Source organism: Plectrocnemia conspersa, unplaced genomic scaffold (assembly GCF_051122295.1).
Source record: "Plectrocnemia conspersa isolate PC_06_02 unplaced genomic scaffold, ASM5112229v1 ptg000005l, whole genome shotgun sequence".
Taxonomy (NCBI): Eukaryota; Metazoa; Arthropoda; class Insecta; order Trichoptera; family Polycentropodidae; genus Plectrocnemia; species Plectrocnemia conspersa.
This window is the reverse complement of record NW_028277169.1, coordinates 6,329,239-6,352,103: the sequence shown is the minus strand read 5'-3', so window position 1 is coordinate 6,352,103 and position 22,865 is coordinate 6,329,239. Positions and strand designations below refer to the sequence as shown.

The window sequence follows — 22,865 nt, the reverse complement described above, 5'->3', positions numbered from 1 at the left end:
ATCGATTCTAAAAAACTGGAAGAATTTAGGGACCAGTCGAAAATATTTTTTTTTATTTTAGGGGTAAAATTTTATAACAACCGGGTCATACAATCAGTATTTATTTAACTGGTTTTTGTTTAAGCTCTTTGTGGATGTATATTTATGTATAAACCACATTACATTAACGGTCCTTCCATCGCGAAAATGCCGCCCCAAAGCAAGTGCCGCCCGGGGCGGTCCCTCTACTTATGCAACTGTATACATTAAATATTAAAAACCAAATATTTTGTTAAATTATATTTATACAAATAGTATTTTTCTAATATCTATACTTTTTAAATACTATTTATTAATTTCAATATTCCGATTTTTTAAAATACATATTCTTTTAAAATTTATTAATCATTTATTTACTTTAAATTAATGGTGTATATTGAACATTTAGGACAATTATGTATAGAAATATATGACTTTTCTGAAATCTGTATTTGTTTAATACTATTGATTAATATTAGCATCTATTTATTTTAATATATGTTTTTAAAATAAATATTCTTATAAAAAAATGCGTATATTTAACAGATCTTATACTTAAAAAAAATCTAAGCACGTTTTTTTCTGCTCTATTTTTGCCATGATTTTAGTTAAATTAATGCTAAGATCAAAAATCGTAAAATTGAAGTAGTTGATTTTGATTGTATTTACGGAACTTACTTACTAATACGTTAACCAATGTTTTTCGATAAGGAAACTGATACAATTCTTTAGATTAGCAAACGAATCAAAGTCCCAAAAATAATTAATATTATTCCAATTATTAACTAGAGATTAGAACCATTCATAGCTCTAATGTTTTTTTAGCCCGGTTACACTTTGCTCCCTTAAAACTGAAATAAATATATTGTTTGTTTTTATTTGAAGAGTGATGTTACTGTTTTGAAAATACTTTAACCTCAATCATTACGTGTGAACTTCGACAGTCAATTTTAAAAGATTGCGGAAAACTTGGCGTTTATCAGTGTAGGAAACATACGATACGCAGGTTAACGGTTAACCGATATCGAATGCACGCGATTAATAGCACTAGTGCATGTGAATAATGCGTGAAACAGTTACTCATTCATCAGCTTATCGACTAGTAAAATTTCAAGTTCAAGTCAATGATAACAAGGCAGTCTATTTGTGTTGTTATTGCCAATTATGAGTAGAGTATTATATCTGATAATTGAAAAAAAAATGCTCAATTATGTGACATTATAAATATGATTACCATAATAAATATATCTGATATATACCGCATTGGTATTTTTCAAACATAATAAAATAGATTAAAAACATTTTTATATAAAATAGTAGTATTTTTGTAAATTAGTGGGTACATGATTATACATTTTTTTTAATCAAAAATATTTTTAACCAGTGTTCAAGATTTTAAATATTTTTAGTTATTAATTTTCTAAGAATGTTGTGCAATTATTTATAGATTTTTCCATATTTATTTAATTAGTAAAAATCTTCTTCTATTTTGATCAATCAATATTAATAAATGTCCCACGGTTTGCTTTCATAATATACAAAAATATTTGTATGCACTATAATAATATTTTGAATTAAAATAATACTTTTCAAATTGATTTAAATATGTATCTGAATTATTCATATGTTCTTTAGGCAATAATACATATAAAATTCTTTTGTTTTAATTAATTTTATTTATTATTTAAAAATGTATTTAATTAAAACACGTTGAAAAATTAAATTCGATAAATGTATATATGTATTCTATAAAAACATATTTTTTTATCGTGTTAACTAAATTTGCTCAGACATTACATTAAATACAAAGATCATCCGCAAGAAGACTTTAGATAGAAAGTCTACAATCTTTCAAGGGTTCAAGCAGTTCGTGTTGTGAAACGGTTACATCACGTGTAAAATTGTTAATTTCGAGTAAAGTTCGCCAGACAGCAGGACAAAGTTCGACAATCGCTCGAACCGACTGATTTACAAACACCGACGCTGACCCCGACGCATATTAGTGGGACGCAGACGTTCAAAGATACATAAACTTTGACAAAGGTGACTGAGCGATTCCATGACCGTCACTTCCTGGTCTTTGGGTCCATCGACACTCCTCAATATGTTGCTATGATATTTATCATCACACTTAATTACATGTAAATGTATTTTTGAAATGTATGTGGGAATTACAACCACCAGCACAATTTTTTATAAATTAAAAAAGAGAGCAACTCCTCTCAATATTGGAATAACACAGAGATGTTAATAAAAAAATCTACTCTTCGCAGAAAAGGACTCTTTCGACTCTTTGGTTACCGACCGCCGGAGTGCTCATCCGGAAGATATTACATGGGTGTGTTAAAAAAATCATGCAATTGTCTCGCAAACATCCTCATCTGAGATTCGCCAGAGCTGGCTCGAACTAGCATTATGACAGATATGACATACAGAATGAAAAGACGCCACAGAGTCAACGCAGTAAAGAAAAGCACAAGACACAAGAGGCATTGGCAGATGGCTCAGAGAGCATCACGAGAACACATCACGACAGATCTATTCCACAAAAATCAATACAACTTGACATGCCAGCAAAGACTTTAATTTCACCGCATAGTAGCGGCATGCACTTTTATTTATATATGTTGCAACTTATAAATGTTTATAAAATAAACTTTTACCAGCTTTTTCAGTGGATTTTATATTGTTAATTTTCGGTAAAATGAATTGCTTATTACCACTAATTATGGTTTTAGAACTTATTAGGACAAGTTCAAAATACAAACTATGCCACTTAACTCTCGGATGAAAATAAGTGGATTAAGTAGTACAGAACTTGTTTAAAAAATATAATAGCTATTCTTACTGATATTACAACAACCTTCTGATGTGAGAGTATTGGTCAAAGTATATTCAAATCGAATTTTGGTCAATAGGAGGACGCAAAAACAATTATCACTTCTCAGAAGTCAAAAATTCACGTCAAAAGCAATAAAATCGTGTCGGCGCTGTCGCAGTGGGAACGCTCGGTAACGAGCGTTCCCACTGCGACGGCGCCGACACGATTTTATTGCTTTTGACGTGAATTTTTTACTTCTGAGAAGGGATAATTGTTTTTTGCGCTCTCCTATTGGTCAAAATTCGGTTTAATGCTTCTTTCGATTATTATTGACTTATTGTAAATTAGTTATATTCTTATAAAAAGTCTTAATATGAACGCTATATAACTGAGTGTTCCCACTGCGACAACGACGGCACGATTCGATTGATTTTGACGTAGATTCTGAACAGGTGGAGGCGTTTGCTTCCTTGAATTAGGCCAGAAAATGCATGTCATTTAATGAAATACTAGATTTAAATATAAAAAGACGACCAATGACTGCCCAACTTTTGCCCCCCCCCCCCCCTAAAAAAGATGAAATTATGTCCCCCGTCCCGTTGGACTGCTCCAGTCATACTATTTCTTTCTTACGACTGAGTACGAATCGTAGAATAAAATTAGATGTAGTCAAATAATTATTTTTACTTTAAAAAATAGTATTTAATATATTAGGGATTAAAAATTTGCTGTTTTTAAAAAAAATTATGATGGATTTGGCCACTCAGCGAAACTTTTGTAGGTTATTTATCTTAAAATATAATATGTTGTACAGAAAAAAAAACATATGATGTATAAATTAATATAAAAAGTTTTTTTGTTATAAATTCACTTATTGACTAGTGGCACCAAAATAAGGTTCTTATGACTAAAATTTGAATTTATGAGTAATTTGAGTTTAAGGTTACACCTTTAAATTTAATGTATATCTCGTCATTTATATAACATAGCAAGCTATTATATTTTGATATAGACATATTTAGAAAAATTTGATTTTTAAAGAAAATACAGCTATTCATACACCGAAAATGCGCTACAACACAATCAATGACATATAATTAATCTCATTGAAACAGATATACAAGGTGTCGGTCAGGTGGAACAAAATATTTTAGTGTGTCGTATTTCTAAAAAAATGTGTAACAGATGCTTTTTACTATTATTATTTAGCCTAGTTGCAAGACCAACTTTTAAATTATATAAATGTTGCGAACCTATTTTTAAATAATATAAAATGTTTAGTCTTATTATTATGTAATATTTTCAAAAGGCTTGAAAATATTACGTAGTTTGTCCACAGAAATTGTGAAGTAGTCATTCACATTCAAAATTCACACAGTAACGCGGAAACTGTCAAACATGTGCTTGGATCAACAGCCTATGTATTGAACGCGCACGTGCAAAAATTAATCAGTAGCTGAGAAATTCTAATTAGGTAATAATTACTTGAGCAACCATTATATTTTAATTAATTAAATATATAATTTTAACAAATAAATATTAAAAAATATGTATAACCTAAAAAGCTGAGGGTCCGGTATTCATACACTCACTAGCTGCGGTACCTCATGACAGTGAAAGACCGACAACTACAATACAATAGTTAAATTATAAACATCTGTTTCCCGTCTTTCCATTCGCCTTTTCATGATCATCTCTTGTAAGAGAGTCTCCCAGTCGTTAATCAAGTTTTTAAGATCGTTGATTAGAGCTTCATTTAACTGTACGTGCTGGACATAACTTTCGGCAAAAAAGATTATCATAAATTATAATTATTGGTTAGGCTTTGCGTAATATATTGCTTTGAAATAATACTCGAAATTAATTATTCAATGAAAATTCCAACACAGTTTTCTCTTATCTTCTTTCAAAGAATCCGAACAAACACTTTTGCGACAACTGTCAATCTTGACTATTCTTTTTGTCTGCCCTTTTAGTTTGCCTTGATTTAAAATATAGTTAAATATGCTAACTCTATCATAATACAACTGCGTGCTTATTTTCTTCGTGATCTAATCGCTTCGTTGAATCTGGTTATCGCCAGAATTTAAGCTAATCCGTCTGGGAATTCAACTATCAGACACATGGCTCAAGATCTATCGGTCTAAAAATAATTGTAAAGAAAAAACAATCGGTTCAAAGTACTTACGATAGAAATCTGACGAGAAAGTTTGGCATCACGCTTATTTAACCCTCCGATGGATAATTGTTTTGTAATCGATATATCCACTAGACCGGAACTAAAACTACTATGCGAGTCACGCTAGGAATGTGACTCATACGAAAAGATTTTTTTAACGCAAAATATCAGGAATTTCAAGTGTTTTTCTAAAATTAAAAATACTACGAATTATATATTATTATCGTTAAATATCGAAAGAAGAGGTAAAATTTAAAAATAAACCTTTGCTTCCTATTATGATAAGAAATTGCCCAGACATCAACAATTTGATGCAATATCAAGTGACCTTACATAAGTATGCTAAATGATAATACAAACACACTATCACTGTAAAATTTGCAAACAAACTCTCTTATTTTTTAATTAATTAAAGTGCTTTTGTTTATCGAAAAAATATTAGAACGTTATTATCTTATGTGTGACAAAATTCTGGGTTCGAAAATCTTATACTGGATTATATCTACTGAATCAGTTATTTCTAGTAATACTGGATTTAATATATTATACAATTATATATCATATCACCTGCTTATTGTGTGTTTGTGCTATTTTTAGATTTATAATAAAATATGTGTTTTGTAGAAAATAAATATTATTGATTATTTTCAGGTTTATCATTATTTTTTATATTAAGTCCTAATTTTTAGATATCCTTAAATCATAAGAACTATTTTTATGATTACATTTATGTGTATTACACGTAAATATATTTTTATTAATTTTAACTGTAATGATAGATATATAATAGATATATAAAAATAATTAAATTTTGTCTAAGATGTACAGCTATTTTTATAGCTGTTTTTTTTCGGCAACTTATATTAAATGCTCATTATAATATATATTTTCTATGCACATCGCCAAAGTTTGCAATAAGGATGCTCGGCTTCGTTGAGCGGAGCGCTTGTCACTTCAATATTTCATTTGCGGTTCACGTTCTGTACGATACGCTAGTTCGTAGTGTCTTGGAATATGGCTAATATGGCTTTTTTGTCTGGCATCTCAGAGAAGTACTCCTTGTTATTGGAGAAAATATATATAAAATTTCTTAGATATCTCTACAAAAGAGAATATGGGTCGTATCTATTTTTATATCCTAACGACTTTTTTCTAGGAGCGTTTGTATACAATTCGTGGCATTCTCAGCGTAGCGTCTACTCAATTTTTACAAATACTAGGAGCAGTAGCGTAGCTAGGGACCGCCCCGGGCGGCACTTGCTTGGAGGTGCTGTTTTCACAATGGAAGGACCGTTCGTGTAATGTGTAGTCTCGAACTGAATGCGCTAAAAATACATATCTACGAATAGCCGGCCCTATAAATAAAATATTTTTGTTCGGTCCGAAAATTTATTCAGTTTCTTAGAATCTGTAAAAGTCAAAGTTATACCAGATTAGTCAAGTTTTGCCATATTAAAATACATGCATTAAGTTACAGATTTGTATTATATAATTGTATAGGGGTGGGGCGGTAAAGTTAAGGATCTAGCTGGCTAAGAGGCGGTGTCGACAATCCGATTTTCGGCTGCGAGAGAGTCGCGATCGCGTCCTTTATTCTTGCGCTTAAGAACGATCTTCTTGCACCAGCAAACCAGTTTTAATATAATTTAAATATTATTTATAAGATAAGCAATTCTATAAAAATATTTTTTTTTAATAATTATTAAAAGGATATATTTAATTAAATATTCGCACAAACAATTATTACTTCTCAAAAGTCTAAAATTCACGTCAAAAGCAATGAAATCGTGTCGGTGCCGTCGCAGTGTGAACATTTTCTGTTCAAACCCAAACCTAGCCTACATGAATTAATCAAACCCAACTTGACCTAATGAAAGTTCTAAAACTAATTAATATTCAAAAATAAGTACAAAATGCAAACCAAACCAGCTCGAAAATAAACGGAAGAATAAATACAGACAGACGTCGCATCTCACTTATTGCTCCATAGTTAGTCTGCACTTGTTTTCGAAATATAATAGCTTTTCTTACCGATATTATTACGGACTTCTGATAAAAAGTATTGATCAAAGTATATTTAAACCAAATTTTGATCAATAGGCGCAGTTCTCACTGCGACAGCGCCGACACGATTTTATTGCTTTTGACGTGAATTTTTGACTTCTGAGAGGTGATAATTGTTTTTTGCGCTCTCCTATTGGTCAAAATTCGGTTTAGATGTGCTTCATGCGGCATTTAATGTAATCATAATATTGTTATAAAAAGTCTTACTATGTACTCTAGATAACCAAGCGTTTTCACTGTTTTTATTGTTTTTGACGTGAATTTTTGACTTCTGAGAAGGGATAATTTTCTTTTGGCGCTCTCCTATTGGGCAAAATTTGGTTCAGACGTGCTCTATTCGATTCTCACTTATTTTACGTCATAACCCTCTTTAATTTGGCCAGAAAAAGTCATTGCATTTAATGAAATACTATGAAAATTAATGAAATTAAAAATCTAAAAAAACGACTACTGACCGGTCATCTTCCCCCCCCCCTTCCCTGGAAAAACTGACCAAAAAGGGGTGAAAAATAACGTATAAATACGAGTACGCGGATAACTTCAACTTGAACTCGCCAAGTTCGTATGAAATTCGACCCAAAGGATGCTGATCGCAAGATCGCAAAAGCCACCGCTTCTCTCTTCACATCATTTGGTCCAGCTTAACGTCGTGATAATTTTAATTCTTGCATATAAATTAAATAATTACAAGCAAACTTTATCTTAAAAAACTAAAATAAATACCCATAATATAAGGACGCTGTTTTCTATTTCAATATAATTTTAAGATAAATGGGCCAAAGTTACCTATAAGTATACATTTAATTTAAGTACATTATATTTCCATTTAATTTTAATATTCTTAATTAATAAAATGTTTTAAGTACGTGTTTTTTATCATGTGAAAGAGTCAGATAAATAATTAAATCCTAGACTAGGACGCGTCCTTATCTAACCGCAAAAAAACATTTCAAAGTTCCCCAGACTTTTAGGAGGACCATGACACACAATCGCACGTCTGGTAGACGTGTCTGATATTTCTTTGACTTTTCCGCTATCACTCGTGTTCTTCGTCACGTACCCCTATACAGCAGTGGTCGGCGTGATCGTTCACCATAGTAGCTATTTTATAGAATTTAATAAAACACATGTACCTCTCATGATCAATTTTATATCGCAATATCACGAGCAGGGCATCTGTAATACATATAGGTGTTCTGTTGACTGATTTAAGTAATTCAATAAAAACATCATTTGTGTTTGGATCGAATATAAAATATTTAATTAGTCTGACAGCAGCCTTTGGATGAAAATCAAATTTTAAGGATCTTCGGACCATGTTGAGACACAAAATATATTTTATTGAGAAGCACTATCGATATTTTTAGAGCTTGAAGACTCAACAGAAAATTGCTTAAGATACCACTGAAGTGGAATCCAGGTTATAGCATATGACACCAGATGCTCTTGCAGAAGAAGCATTCTAGCTGTCAATTGTAAATGCAGATCAGTCTGAATCTAGAGCAAAAATGACGGTCTCGATTTTCCCAATGACGACCACTTCCCTGCGCTTGTTGCATCACCTACTTTGGACTTCCCAGACACTGCACTCTCCGCCATTCGCTCGCATCGTGGCAACTCGTCGATTATCTCGTCTAGACGACATCTTTATCGCTGCACCGCCACGTGCTCGGAAACAATTGGGTTAAGGTCGCGCGTGGACTCTTCTACTTTGGAGATTTCCACTATGCTCTCGATGGGAACGGTTCGCGATGGGCGGGTCGAAGGTATCGATTGTGCCATGCTGTGCCACCCTTCGAATCGCATGCTAGATTATCGCCGTGGGGTTCGTAATTCAGATTTTAATATGCCCGAGGGGGTACACGGGAATAGGCCTATGCTTCGATGGAATAAGCCGTAACATTTTCCGGTCGTAATATTTTCCTCGAACAAAAGGTAACAACGTCGACACGAATCTTCTCCGTTGATGAGAATCGTAACCCACAGACATTCACATCTTAATGTTGGTAGCACTGCTAGCCATATTGAACGCGTAGTTTGTGTTTGACGCATTTTGTCACGCTCGACGATTTCTTTATTTAAAAAAAATAAATATATAATAAAGTGCAGTGAATGTTGGAGAAGACTTTTGGCGTGTTTTTTGGATGCGACGTATAAGCAAAGTTTGACTTTTTTATATTCTGTTTTAATTAAATATGTTTATTGTTGAATCAATTAGCTAAATAAATGAATAAATTTATGGGGATTTACCCCCCCTTCTCCATTGAATTTAGCCAGAAATATGCATATCATTTAATGAAATATTATAAATCTCAATGAAACATAAATTAACTGGTCAATTTTTGACCCCCCCCCCCTCTCATGGAAAATGCTTAAATAACGTGCCTGTTTGTGTATAAAAGTATTTAATCACATTTTTTAGTTATTTTATTAGAAATAATAATATGTCCTAAATGGTCAGTGGTCAATAAATTGACCATCAGTTTCTCAGAAAACTAAGTAATATTTATTAATTTTAATTTAAAAATATTATAAAATTTTAGATTTTTAAATTTAAGAAAGAATAACTTGCCCTATAAATATTTTTGATAAATGATGATAATTTATGGGTTTCGAATGTCAAACTTTTGTTCTCGTAGATTTCTATATGGCCATTGCTAAGACCGTATATTAGAATGCTCGTATGACACAAAACTTAACAATAGAACGGCATTTGGGGGGGGGGGGGCGCAATACGACTAATTTATCATGCGTACTTTGCAACTTTAACTGTAAAATGATTACCTACGGTGGTGGTCCATTTTAACGAAGAAACCCATTGTTGAAACACGTGCCAAATTGACCTTTTTCTAATTAAATAGCATGACTTAATCCCTCCAATTGTGAAGTGGTTTAATTGATGAAACCGATTGAAACATATCAATGCGACTATTTATATTCTTTATCTAGTCTCTTAAGTTAAGTCCATGACTTTGTGATAATTCAAGATACGTTTCAATGTAACTTAAAATCTTTGTTATGAAATTGCTTATTATTCTTCTTTATTTTAAGTTCTCTATTAATATTAGAAATATCATTTTAAATCACATTCCAGGATAAAGACCTTGTTTCGTTTTGATAAAAAAATAGTAAGCTTAATATTGAAATATAATTTCTATCTACAACAACAAATAAATAAAAACATCTTTTGAAGAGCTTGATACGGTTCGATCCACTAAAATGTTTTTTTAAGCAAAGTGACCCATAAACGAGTCCAGAGTCACGTACGCGAATGTGAGAAATTTGCATTAATAATAACAAAACAACAACTAATTTCCTGACTGAAAACTCGTATTCAAGACCATCAATCAATGCGTCATTATTATTCTTAGACACAGGTCTCGATTTTATCTGTAGATTATGCGAAATTACGATCGTCGATAACATATGAGTTAACATATTGCGTTAAAATAATAAACAGATTATTGATAAAATAATGCTAAAAATACATTTTCTGTATTATTGTTTGTTAATCTGAAATGTTATCGTAAATCTGTACGAATAACAACTCTTTCGTGAATGCCATTCTAATTTAATATAAGTGTAGCGGAAAAACATAGCTATAACCAATATAATTAATTAGATCGTTGAGGAAAAAATGTAATTTATGATAATATAGGAATTAGTCTACACTTAGATCGTTTTCATAATAATTATTTTTTTAATTACAACAATTAAAATAAGTCCGTATAATTGCTATAATAATGAAAATGATGATATACTTTGTCTGTTCTCGCCTGATGCTATATCTCGTAGTCAAATAACATGTATTTATCCTATTGAAATCAGAAAATGAACGTCCTGCTAAATCAGTACTATTTGAGAAATATATTTAATGTTAGTTTATCTAATTTTTATTATCGTGAAAACCAGAATTAATAAAATTCATTATACATACATTTAAAGCTAAGGTTCGTGAAATTAAACTAGTTTAATCCTTTCTACGCCAAGCCCATCATATGATGGCCCATACGCACTGTCGGCTAGCCGCCGGCGACTAGCGGCCGCCGGCTCAAAAACGTAGGTAACTAGACTAGGCGGCTAAGCCGAGCGACTCGAGGTCGGGTAGTACATTCGCGAAGAAATTGCAATATTAATTTTAAAGAGAAAAAATATTATTTTAATTTCAATATAATATTGAATTTCCCCGTATGAAACGCTTTTTGTTTCTCAAATGCAATTATAAATGTATCTGTATTATGTTAATAAAATTAATTTAATTCGAGAAGCAAGAAATAATATAATATAATTATACATATTATTTCACAATATTTTTTTTTCGTTATCAATATTCATATAAAATTATTGTAAACGATTCGGGATTCAATTTCTACGATGAGCGTTTCTGCGTCGAAGCCATTTTTTGTGAATGATATATAAGTCGCCTCGAAAGTCGCTCCTCGTGTGAATGCACTCATCTAAACCCATGCTTTTATAGGTTGCCGCGACAGGCAAGTCGCCTGTGCATCACCTGAGTGCGTATGCACCCATTTAAAACCATATAAAGTACAGTCGCCGGGCGGCTAGCCGACAGTGCGTATGGGCTCTAAACCTCGTGCGAGGACCGTTAAAACGAGGCTTCGAAGAACCAACAAAACACTTGGATGACTGTTAAAATAATTTATTTCATCATGACTGTCAACGGTATAAAAACAAGTGCTAAACGCGCGCTTGATTTGAACCAAGCGTCTTGGTCGTAACAAGAGTTTTACTGAGTATGTTTCAAACAAGGTATCAAGATATTTAGTCATCATTATTGCAAAGGACAAAAATTTCCCCTAGATTTGGTAAAGTCATCGTTAATCATTTCAAATAATACAGATGCTGCAGAGAGCACTTATATCACCAAAGTGACTTTTTTACAATTATTTTACATAAAAAATAACGATGATATTTTACAAGATCAATAAGCCTTTAAAAGTTTTAGCCATATTTTAAAATAAAAATTGGGGACCATGTTTGATTTAGAAGAGCAACACGACTTTAACTTTAACGCCCCGGGCAGCACTTGCATGGGGGCGGTATTTTCGCGATGAAAGGACCGAATGCGCTAAAAAATACATATAGTACGAATACGAATAGCTAAGAGCTAAGTAAAATAAATTAAAACAATAAACAACAGTTTACCAAATACTTATTTTATGACCCAGCTGGTCATAAAATTCCGCTCCTATAGATAAAAATATTTTTAGCCGGCTTGAAAATTTGGTCAGTTTCTTATGCTTGCAATACACTCTCTGGAAGTTGTCCGAACCGAAGTTCAACTTCAACGAAGTTCACGGCGGCCGTGAGTGACGTCCGCACGGTGGCTGCTGTCATATACAGCTGACATATTTACGCGCGATCGAAAAATGTGGCAAATAATCGCAATTTTTAAATTGTCATATTAATAAAATTACTGATTCTGAATAATAATTCGTTATGGTGTGACATTTATATAAACCGATCTAGGAAAATACATAAGAATATTCGAAACGATTTTTTTAACAAAATCAAGTACCACTAATTATTTTTTAATTATTTAATTTTATATAAAAAAATGTATAATAACGATATCTGTTAGAAGAATATACTATCAAAAATATAATTAATCCCTTTTGGTGCCATAAAATATTCAAAGATGTCAGTATGAGTCTGTTGAAGTCCCCGATAAGCATGTGGTATTATAACTTGACCACGTGACCACGATGCAGCGCTCGTCATGCGTGTTGACCATAAAACGCCTACGCGCATACTGAAATTGAACCGAGTTACTTGTTCTATCTCAGTTTGCGAAAAACCATATCATTATCTCTCTCACTCTCGTCATTTAACACGCGAGAGAGCGAAAGGGGAAGTATCTCACCGCTCGCGCTCGAAAGAGCAGCTCCGACTTCGGTTTCTTTGACTTCGGTCCGTTTGCCGACAATGTTCGGAAGCGCTCGAAGCTGGCCAAGTCGACTGAATTACCCCCATTTTACCTCCCGTTCTCGGTAACCTCGGACAACTTCCGAGAGATTTTAGAGCAGGCAGAACCGAACTCGACCGAAGTAACCCATCATATTCTCCGTCCTTGGCCAACCTTGGCCAACTTCCAGAGAGTGTTCACTAGTCGAAGTTACACTGTTTGTTCGAGTTGAGCACGTGCTAAAATAATAAAATGCTCGATAATCATTAACATATTATATTTTATCAAAATTGATGTTTGCATATTTTTTTATAATATGTGAAGTGTATATAGCGTAGCTGTGGGGAAGGGTCAAAAGGAATTTATAATTACAATTTTTTGCCCATCGTGACGCATTGGGATAACCTGTTAGGTCACGGTGGTTTTAATTTAATTCATATAAATAAATAATTCACAATTTGTTTGATATATATTTAATTTTTATGAACTACTTATTTTTTATTTATTTCCCTTTTGTCGTCAAGTTGGCACCCTTTTTTCAACGCCGCTCTAACCTCAATGCAAATTCAAATGCAATTTACATGTTTATATACATATGTCACGTAACGAATCGATACGTTTCGACGCCATAAAGGTGAAAAGTTTGGCCAAGATTGAAGAATGGCTGACGCTCACGCATCTTCGAATGGGTTTCGAGTGCGAATGACGTGCGATAAGTATGGTTGTACTATATTTGAGCAAGGGGTAACCATGGAGACGCGGCACGCTCGACTGATTAACACACATAGGGGCAGAAAGGCCTGTCACGCGGCCGACGCCGGTCACCGTGTCGGCCTAAAGTAGACGACTTCTTCAGTTCTTCTCTAGATCGAATCTGCAATGGGCATTTCAGGTAACAATAGAGACATCTTTTTGAGTAGTAGTGTGGAGCCGAACCTCGAAATAGGATCGAATATCGATTCGCTTCAAATCATTTTTATATTATTTTTGGAGCGACCGATAGGTGTCAACATTCATTTATTTATTTTTAATATTTTTCTGTGCTGTATTTTCAAATTTGTGGACATACGAACATTGGTAAAAGCTTTCAAATCTTATTATGTTTTATATTATTTTACACTAAAATTGAATGGTGTCAAAATTTCAACGAATCGAATACCTCTCTATATTTTGTATGTTTTTATGGTATTATCTTATTTTAAACATATTATTAAAATGATTTTTAAATGATTCAGTGTGTAGAAAAATTCACACATGCATATAGGTATTGGAAAATATAGATATTGTTAATTAGGTTTGCATTAAAACATTTTTAAGCATAAAAATTATATTTTATTATCAATTAGCTTTTGTACTGAATAAAATCGATTAATATGACTCATTTACACGTCTCTCTAAAACTATAGGGTAACTAGATCAGCGTGTCTCAATTTAATATAATGTCAAGACTTTATTTTTATACAACATAACGAGCTCAAGCGTAGCCTTTTTTATATATAAACATATATACAACATAATTAGCACTGACAATATCCATCGATTTGTGTGAAGTCCTGTCCTCTCGCTATTATTTGGTGAGGATAATAATTATTAATAAAATCTTTGCGTCTCAAAACAACTAATAAAAATAACATAACCTCAAAAAATGAAGCAAAGTGCTTCTTCCGGGTGATGCTGTATACGCGAAACCAATGTGGTCACTTCTTAATACCTACAATAGTATTCGTTGCGTGAAACAGTGCGGTAATTAACGCTTATGTTTTTTGGAAGTCAACGCTTTTAATTAAATTCTTGTTTTTTTCATCACAAATATGTTTTATTGTCGTTTTAAAGTGAGAAATTATAGATCAGGTTGTTCTATAAGCAAGTTCGGGTTAAATGATTTACAAATTAAAACGTGTAATACTTTTACTAAATTATATATTTTACAATTATTCTTCACATGTTCATCAATTTTTTATATTTGATTCGAAAAATAATGTATTTTTGGGAGCAATAATTTTTTTATTGCCGTTTTTTATATCTGTTTTTGTAAAATATTTTTTCAACCTAAAAACTGTTACAGGGATATAAATAGATTATAGTCGTTTGGAGTAATGTCTGAAGAATACGGTGGGTGTGAAAGCAGTTCGCAATAAAATCCATTGATTTTTTCTATCGCCTTTTTGGATAAATGAAGGCGAGCGTTGTCATGGTGTAATATTACCCTTCTTTGATATATAAGGGAAGGTAGTTTTGCGGTCTGAGTCCCTTTCAAACAGATTATCTAAGTACAGTATGTGTCTGGATATATGTCAGTATGTGTCATCTTCTTATTCTCATACATCTTTCCTAATTTTTTAAATTACTGTGAACTGATGTAGGCGGCACGTTGAGCTTGTGTGCTAGCATCTGTATCGTTAATCTCGAACCTGATTTGCTGGCCGCCCTAATATCCTCACTAACAACACGCCCTTAAATAGATATTTGATGTCAAAATTTCCGGATCGAAATTTATCGAACCACATTTCTAAATTTAATGGCAACCATTGCATTACATATGTTTTTAACTGCTATTGTCGCATTATGACCGAGTTGAAACTTGTAAAGCATAATATAGCTTAACTGAGAATATTTTATCTTTACTGCACTTGTTGATTTAGGGTTGAAAATATCGAAACAAAAATGATCTTGTTACTAAATAGCATCATTGATACGACTTCTGTTAACAAACACCGAAATTTATATATTGTTGCAAATTATTTTTTTTTTCATAGCTTATAATTATATGATTTTTTCTTATTATTTTTTTATAATTTTATAACCTGACTTAGTAATTTTAAGCATTGGGATTTTAATACTTGAATTAATTCAATGAGAATAACCACCAAAATTTAATTGTTTTATATAAAATACATATACCGTTCTTGCTTTATATCTTTTCCTATTCAATTGAATTTTCGCGTGTCGAAAAAAAGTTAGATTTTGTTCAGTGAAACTAGTCTTCGCTTTTAATACTTTTTTAATACTAACATATAGCATTACATATACTAAAATTTAATTTATGTATTATAAATCTTTCATTGTAACATGGCAAATTTTATCCCAATGCGTTAGAACTGGTTAAACACAATAATTTAATATTTAGTAAATAGCTGGACACTAGACTGAAATCAAACTATGTAATTCACTGACATATTTTATTAATTATAAACTATTATTACAGCTTATAATACATATGTGTCGTTTCATATGATTTCTTCCATGTGGGTGTTTGTAAATCACATTTGTTCTATTGTCACTTTCTACTGGGTTATGTATGATCCGCAACACTTTAATTTAATTATTTATTATTACCTTTTTACAAATGCAAGAAAGTGTGCAAATCGATTAAAGTTCAATTATCTTTGTAACGTTAAATTTTTCTTCGTTTATAAGATGACTAGACGTCCTCCTTTTGTTCTTCTTTTGTCCTTCTTTGTTTTCTTCTCCACACTAAAAATCGAAAATGGCTTCGAACAAAATTTTTGAAATGACCTTTTTGAGATAAATTTGAACAAAAATTCCAAAATTAACCTAATGAAAGTTTTGCCAACTTTTGTCCCCCCCCCCCCAACTTTTCCCCTCCTCCCTGGAAAAAGTTGAAATGACGTCCAGATCCTAAGCCTTAGGTAATCCCTCAAAGAAACTTTAAAAAAAACATTCTCAAATCTATGCCTAAAATATTTTTAAAATATGTCATTTTAGTGAAATTATATCCGAATATATTTTACCGGTAAAAATATATTTATCTGTGTTCAGAATAGGTCGCAATTAAGCGCTTATCTATCATTCCTATATTAAATCAATATAAATTACAGTCAATGGAATGTCGATACTGAATAATATGGGATTAAGAATACATTTTAAAATACCAATTAATTACTATGTACATACAATGTTTTGCATGTAACCTGCAAACGAATCACGCGCGCGAATCTTCTCCATATTAATTGTGACTTTATATGTTAAATTATATAGTTTTTACATTACTGTATATTATAGTTATTTATTATCAAAAAGTTAAAGGTTCATATTCATTTCCATTTCCATTTTAAGAATAAAGTTTGTTTCAAACAAGAAAATGAATATTTTATGACAATCTACTGACATAAATATTACATTATCTAAATCCGAACGTCATAACACTCGCATTTACGGGCATCGTTTAAAAAGTCAATCTGCAGTTATTTTTGTCGTTCGTGTATGAAAAAAATGAAAAGCTGCACGCTCGCCATCAAAAGAGACAGGAAAACCAAAGAATTATGATAATTTAGTGTAATTTTTGATTTACGACCGAAATGGTAAAAAAAATTGCGAATTTGTGCAAGTCACGTTATCTGATCCGTTTGCAAAAAGAAAGGAAAAATGAGTAGTTTTTCGGATCAATTAAAGACTCGGTCGCAAAGCATAACGTGCTCGTAATGCGACTGAGGGAATAGCTAATGGCCAAACTTTGAAAATGGCGGACGGCTCGTTAAACTTCGCGATTGTTTATGCTCGTAGCTCTAGAGTTTCGCGTGCGAATGGCTTTTATTTAAGGCGAGGCCCTCTAGATTTATCTCCGGCATATCTACATCTTTTAAACTTTTCGAAGAACGTTCTACTAAGCACGACTACTACTTTTCTTATTATTTTCATGTTGAGGATGATTTCTGAACGTTGTCGAATGAGATAGCTGAGGGATGGATTTGGGTTATACGCAAAGAATATTGTGTAGGAATTGATGCAAATTAATATTTGCGTGAGCGCGAATAAGTGGATAACTTGAGTTGATTGGAAATTTAAATTATTCGTTTGGAAAACTACTCTTTGTTTGGAAAGGATGTGCGCTAGACCTGTGGTAAGCAACATTTTTTAAATAACATCATCATATTCCCTTTGCATATATATTAAAAATTCTTTAAATTTACCATGATGATTTAGCCCTCCAAATCTATAAAAATTGATAATTTTGATGATCAGCGTGATAACATTGACATTTTCAATATTTCTAAACACAATTTTTTTTATTGGCGTGTTTACTACGACCGAATTCGCAGAATTCGAACGTTAAAATAAGTTTTAAAAATATATAGTATCTGAAATGAAATTCTGAAAAAATCTTAGAATAAAACAATTTGTATACTTGAGTGACTAGTGCCGTTCCAAAATTCATGATCCTTTATGCGCTTTTATTTTATTTCAAAAAGATTGTCTTTTTAACCATATTTATTATCCAAATCTAAAATGACGTCCCTGTTGATAAGCGGTGCAATTAGCTCGCAAATATTCTTATACTCGATTTGGCAGAGCTATCTCAAACTAACGTTAAAATATATGATACATTATCACAGAGGAGAGACGCGAGCCAGGATACTGCATGGACATGATACATCAGTGGATCATCCAGCAGCGTTACCAAATATGTGACAGTTGGTCACAGAAGCAAAGACGCGGTAAGAGACTGCAATCACGAAAGCCCAGCTGCGCAGGGACATCAAAGCCGACAATAATACAACTCAACACTCCAGCGAAGATTATCCTACTTCCAAGACCTGCCATTTCAAATCCACCGTCTGATAGCGGAATCTATATTTCTCTATATACTACATGATAAAATACTATTATCAACTTTTCTTGGGTCTATTTTGACTGCAAAATCACACCCTTCCGGCCTCAAAACCAAAATGTTAAACCTTAAAATCATATTTTCTGTTATAATGTTGATATAATGTTCAGTTTTGATTAAATGCTTCGTAACCCAAGTGTTGGAAATGTATGTACGATTGTGAAAACATGTTTACTTGTTGCTCTAGGATTTTTTTTTCTATTTCTAGTTCTTCTGCCCGTGTCAAATAGTGGCAAGAGGAGATTGGAACATACCTAAAATAATATTTTATTTGATATGTAAATAGTCGACAAATTTCTACGATTCCCACGTCAAGTATTGCAACTAATCACAGCGTAGATAAGGACAGATAACGTTTTCACACGTTGCTAAGTTGCCATAACACATTCGCACGCAATCATTCCGGATTCGGGCGATACCAAAAGTTGCACAACTGCCTACGAAAGTATACGGCCGTATTTTGACAGTAAAATTTGTAAAGCGCGCGACGCGTGCATCCGAAGCCAAGAACTCGGCTGGATGATCCATAATGTGGCAAAGTTTCCCGCATTCCGGAAGAGGCGTTTCGCAACAGGCGAAGCGAGTTGGCTTCATTATGGCCGCAATTTGCCATACCTGCCTGATGAACTTTCAGTAGCGGTCGGTGCGCGGCTCAAAATGCCCGCCGCGAGCGGAATTTATGGTATCTGATCACGAAAAATGAGCCATTGCCGTTTCTCATGGTTCGGAGCCATATCCGAATCATAATAGAGCACGTGGCGCTTCTGGCTTTATCGCAATCGACATGCAACTGGCAAAGAAGAGGGTCACATTTAAGGTACGAACCTAGTAATGAGCCGGTAATGAGCGGAGTCTTATAGTATTTAGTTGAAAGATGAAAATTACTACTTTCGTAAGATGCAATCAAAATAATTATGTCCTGGATGCCGCTCAAAATAAAAAGTTGCGACATATACCTTTTATATTATTATATCTAGCAGGTTTGACGAATGGTGGACGGGTTTATTTCGCCCAATTTAGTCAAAGGACTTTCACACACTCCTTTTGTACTATTATGCCTTTGTTGTTGAGATCTAACTACCAACAAAGTGTTTAAAGTTGAGATATAATACTCATAAACTGCGATTTCCATGAAATCAGTTTTTTGAGAGTTTTTATAAATTATGTAATTTTATTGTTTTGACGTGATTTTTTTCCTTCTGAGAAGTGATAGTTGTTTTTACACCTTCATATTGACCAAAATTCGGTTTAAATACACTTTGACTAATACCTTTTTGGCGATGGGATTGTGACGGGTGGCGATTAGACACAGATTTATCCGCTGCAGTAATATTTTATTGTATTATTTGAAGTTGTTTACATGGTGAATATACAAATGTGGGGCACGAGCCCGCGACGCTCGCAAACGCACCGAGGGTTGTCACTCGAGATGAACCGTCACGCCAGGGTTACCCAAGTGCCGCCAAGTTTTGGCCACAACAAAATCTATATATAAACAGGCCCCACACTTTAATATCAGAAGTCCGTTATAATATCGGTAAGGGTAGCTATTATATTATTTTAAAAGTGCAGAGTATTTATGGAGCAATATGCGAGACGCGAAGTCTGACTTTACTTCTTCTTTTGCATATTTTGGACTTGCCGCAGTACAAGTTCTAAAACTAAGATTAGTTTTAAAACTTTCTGTGGGTAAGGTTTGGGTTTGAACAACAAATGAACGTTTCGAAACCGTCAAATTGATATTCATAGACATTTTAGAGCAGCATATAATTTCACTAGCGTCTATTAGTCAAATTATAGATTCGTGACTGCTTTTTTAAAAAAAATTTTTAAAGATTAACCCGAGCATTTTAGGTACGTCATTTCAGTTTTTTAATATTTGAATTTCAATAAGATACTACTTAATTAAATGCCATGCATTTTTCTGGCCAAATTCAAGAGGGGCATATGCAACCCCCTCCAAATGACATCACTTTAATTGGTAATAGCGCATTTTTTATAATACTGCTGCTGTGACTCGAACCCACAGGCTCTGAGTTACTAGTCTAGACCTTATATTCTACGCTATTCCGACCTAGAATATACAATTATCTCAAAATCGCAAATCATCATTATGTAATCAGAACGATTCCAAAGTGTTTTACAATTTAGCATTAAAGCCATATGCTTGTTCTTTCACAGATACCAGCGGTTAGAGAGGCCTCCCAACTGACTCCGAGGAGTGCCAGGGGAATACCATCCGAGAGAAGGAGGCCAACCACTTCTGTTCTGACCAAAGTGCGCCCGGAGACTGCCAGAGCAGCTCTGACGGTAAAACACCCTCGAACTTCGCTTTTTATAATAAGTACTAATACACCATATTTCATCCATAGACACCCAAGATGGACTCGAACAGATCGGAGGACAGTCCTCCAGATTCTCCTGGAGGATTGGGCTCCTCCGGATTCAGCAGAGAAGCTGGCTATCGTCGCCGCTTGGACGCTTATCGCAGAGCTCACCACGACCAAGCCGCTCTGGTGGCAAGACTACAGGCCAAAGTCTTGCAGTACAAACAGAGATGCGTAGATCTTGAAAACCACATGCTGGAGGGTGACACCCATCGCGGACATCAAAATCCAGCACCTACGGCGTCAAGTTCGGCACCCATCGCTCTTCCGCCGCCTTCTGGGATGCATCCCACTCCCACTTCTTCGTCGATGACATCTACGGCTTTGGAGCAGGCGCAACAGCATTTGAGAGAAGCCAGAGAAGAGCGCATCCACGATCTAGAAACTGCTTTGAGAAGATTGGACGAAGAACGGAAGAAGTAATGTAATTCTTTATTTAACATATTATACCATTTATATTATATAATATTATTTGTTACAGGTGCGAGAAATACATGCAGGTGAACGGTTCTCTCAGAGAACAGCTGGAAGAATCCCATCAGTTAAACGAAGCTCTCACCAACGATCTTCAAAAGTTGACCAACGACTGGGAGACTCTCAGAGAAGAGATGATCATCAAAGAAGACGAATGGAAAGACGAAGAACAGGTATTTATATTTAATTATTGCGCGAAAGACCGAGTATTTTATGATTTGATTTGTGCTAGGCGTTCAACGATTACTACACCACAGAACACAACCGTCTATTGGCTCTGTGGCGAGATGTGGTCTCAGTAAAGCGGCTCTTTACTGAGATGCAGTCCGCCACAGATAGAGACCTGTCTAAGATCAAAAACGATATGGAATCTACCTGCAGAGATTTGACTTCGATGTCCAACGCCATCTCCATGTCAGCGTCTAGCAATGTAACTACTTTTCTTGACTTTTCAAGACCTTTTTAAAAGACAACAGATTACAAATCCTATATTTTTCAGGCAATCGTCGATAGAGAGTTAGCAGATCTTCGCGTCAAGATTGCTGAATTTGAACGTCGACGAGATGCAGATCAGAATGAAATACAGCAGAGAGATCTCAAGATACAGCAGCTCGTAGGAGAATTGAGGAGTCTGGTAATAATATTTTTTTAAATTTAAACATCGTTAGAGTTATATAAAATTAAAAAACTGATTTGAAACTGCTAGTTTGGATTATAAATGTGTATTTTTATTTGTGTTTAATGCAGGAAGAACGTAGCTCTAGAGCCGAATCTGGTCTCGCTGAATTGGGAGCTCTAAGAACAGAAGCAGGAGCTCTGAGAGGAGCTCTGGCAGGGGTCGCTCGAGCTGTCTTGCGAGACAGCGAAAGAGCAACTGTTTCGGTACCATCTCCAGCACCTCATCTACATTTATCACACACGTCTCCACCTTCGCCTCCTCCGCCGCCATCTTCACACAGATCTGCAGATCGCGGAGGAATCACCGGTACTGCTTTGGCTGAAAGTACAGTTTCAGCCGTCCAAGCAGCTCTGAGACGCCATCAAACTTACATACACGAGTTGCAAGTGAAGTTGCAAGGAAATAGAGAGCAATTGGTAGCTTCCAGGAAGCAGTGTGACGCAGCAGATATCAGCATTTCAAGTTTGGAGCGGAAAGTGCAAGATCTACAAGCACAATTAGACCTGGCTAAAGGACAGAACAATAAGACTAGTCAAGAGAGAGAACTCTTGCAAAAATCTTTAGATTCTTTGAAGTCAGATAAGGGATCTTTGGAAAAGAACAGGATGGAGGTCAACGCTATGGTGAGTTTCATAGAACCGTTCTTAGCAAATTTTGTATATTTCAATCACTATTTAACGAAATATTT

General features: G+C 33.9%; 1 protein-coding gene across 1 annotated transcript in view; it reads left to right on the top strand.

Moving 5' to 3' along the window:
• Positions 1 to 22,865, top strand: part of Root (ciliary rootlet coiled-coil, rootletin) — a 39,154-nt gene that overhangs the window by 5,131 nt on the left and 11,158 nt on the right. Inside the window, exons 2-7 of the mRNA XM_088185962.1 lie at positions 20,819 to 20,947; positions 21,010 to 21,443; positions 21,506 to 21,671; positions 21,731 to 21,928; positions 21,998 to 22,132; positions 22,246 to 22,800. Of these exons, the coding sequence (XP_088042088.1) occupies positions 20,819 to 20,947; positions 21,010 to 21,443; positions 21,506 to 21,671; positions 21,731 to 21,928; positions 21,998 to 22,132; positions 22,246 to 22,800 (1,617 nt within the window). The remainder of the gene's footprint in view (positions 1 to 20,818; positions 20,948 to 21,009; positions 21,444 to 21,505; positions 21,672 to 21,730; positions 21,929 to 21,997; positions 22,133 to 22,245; positions 22,801 to 22,865) is intronic.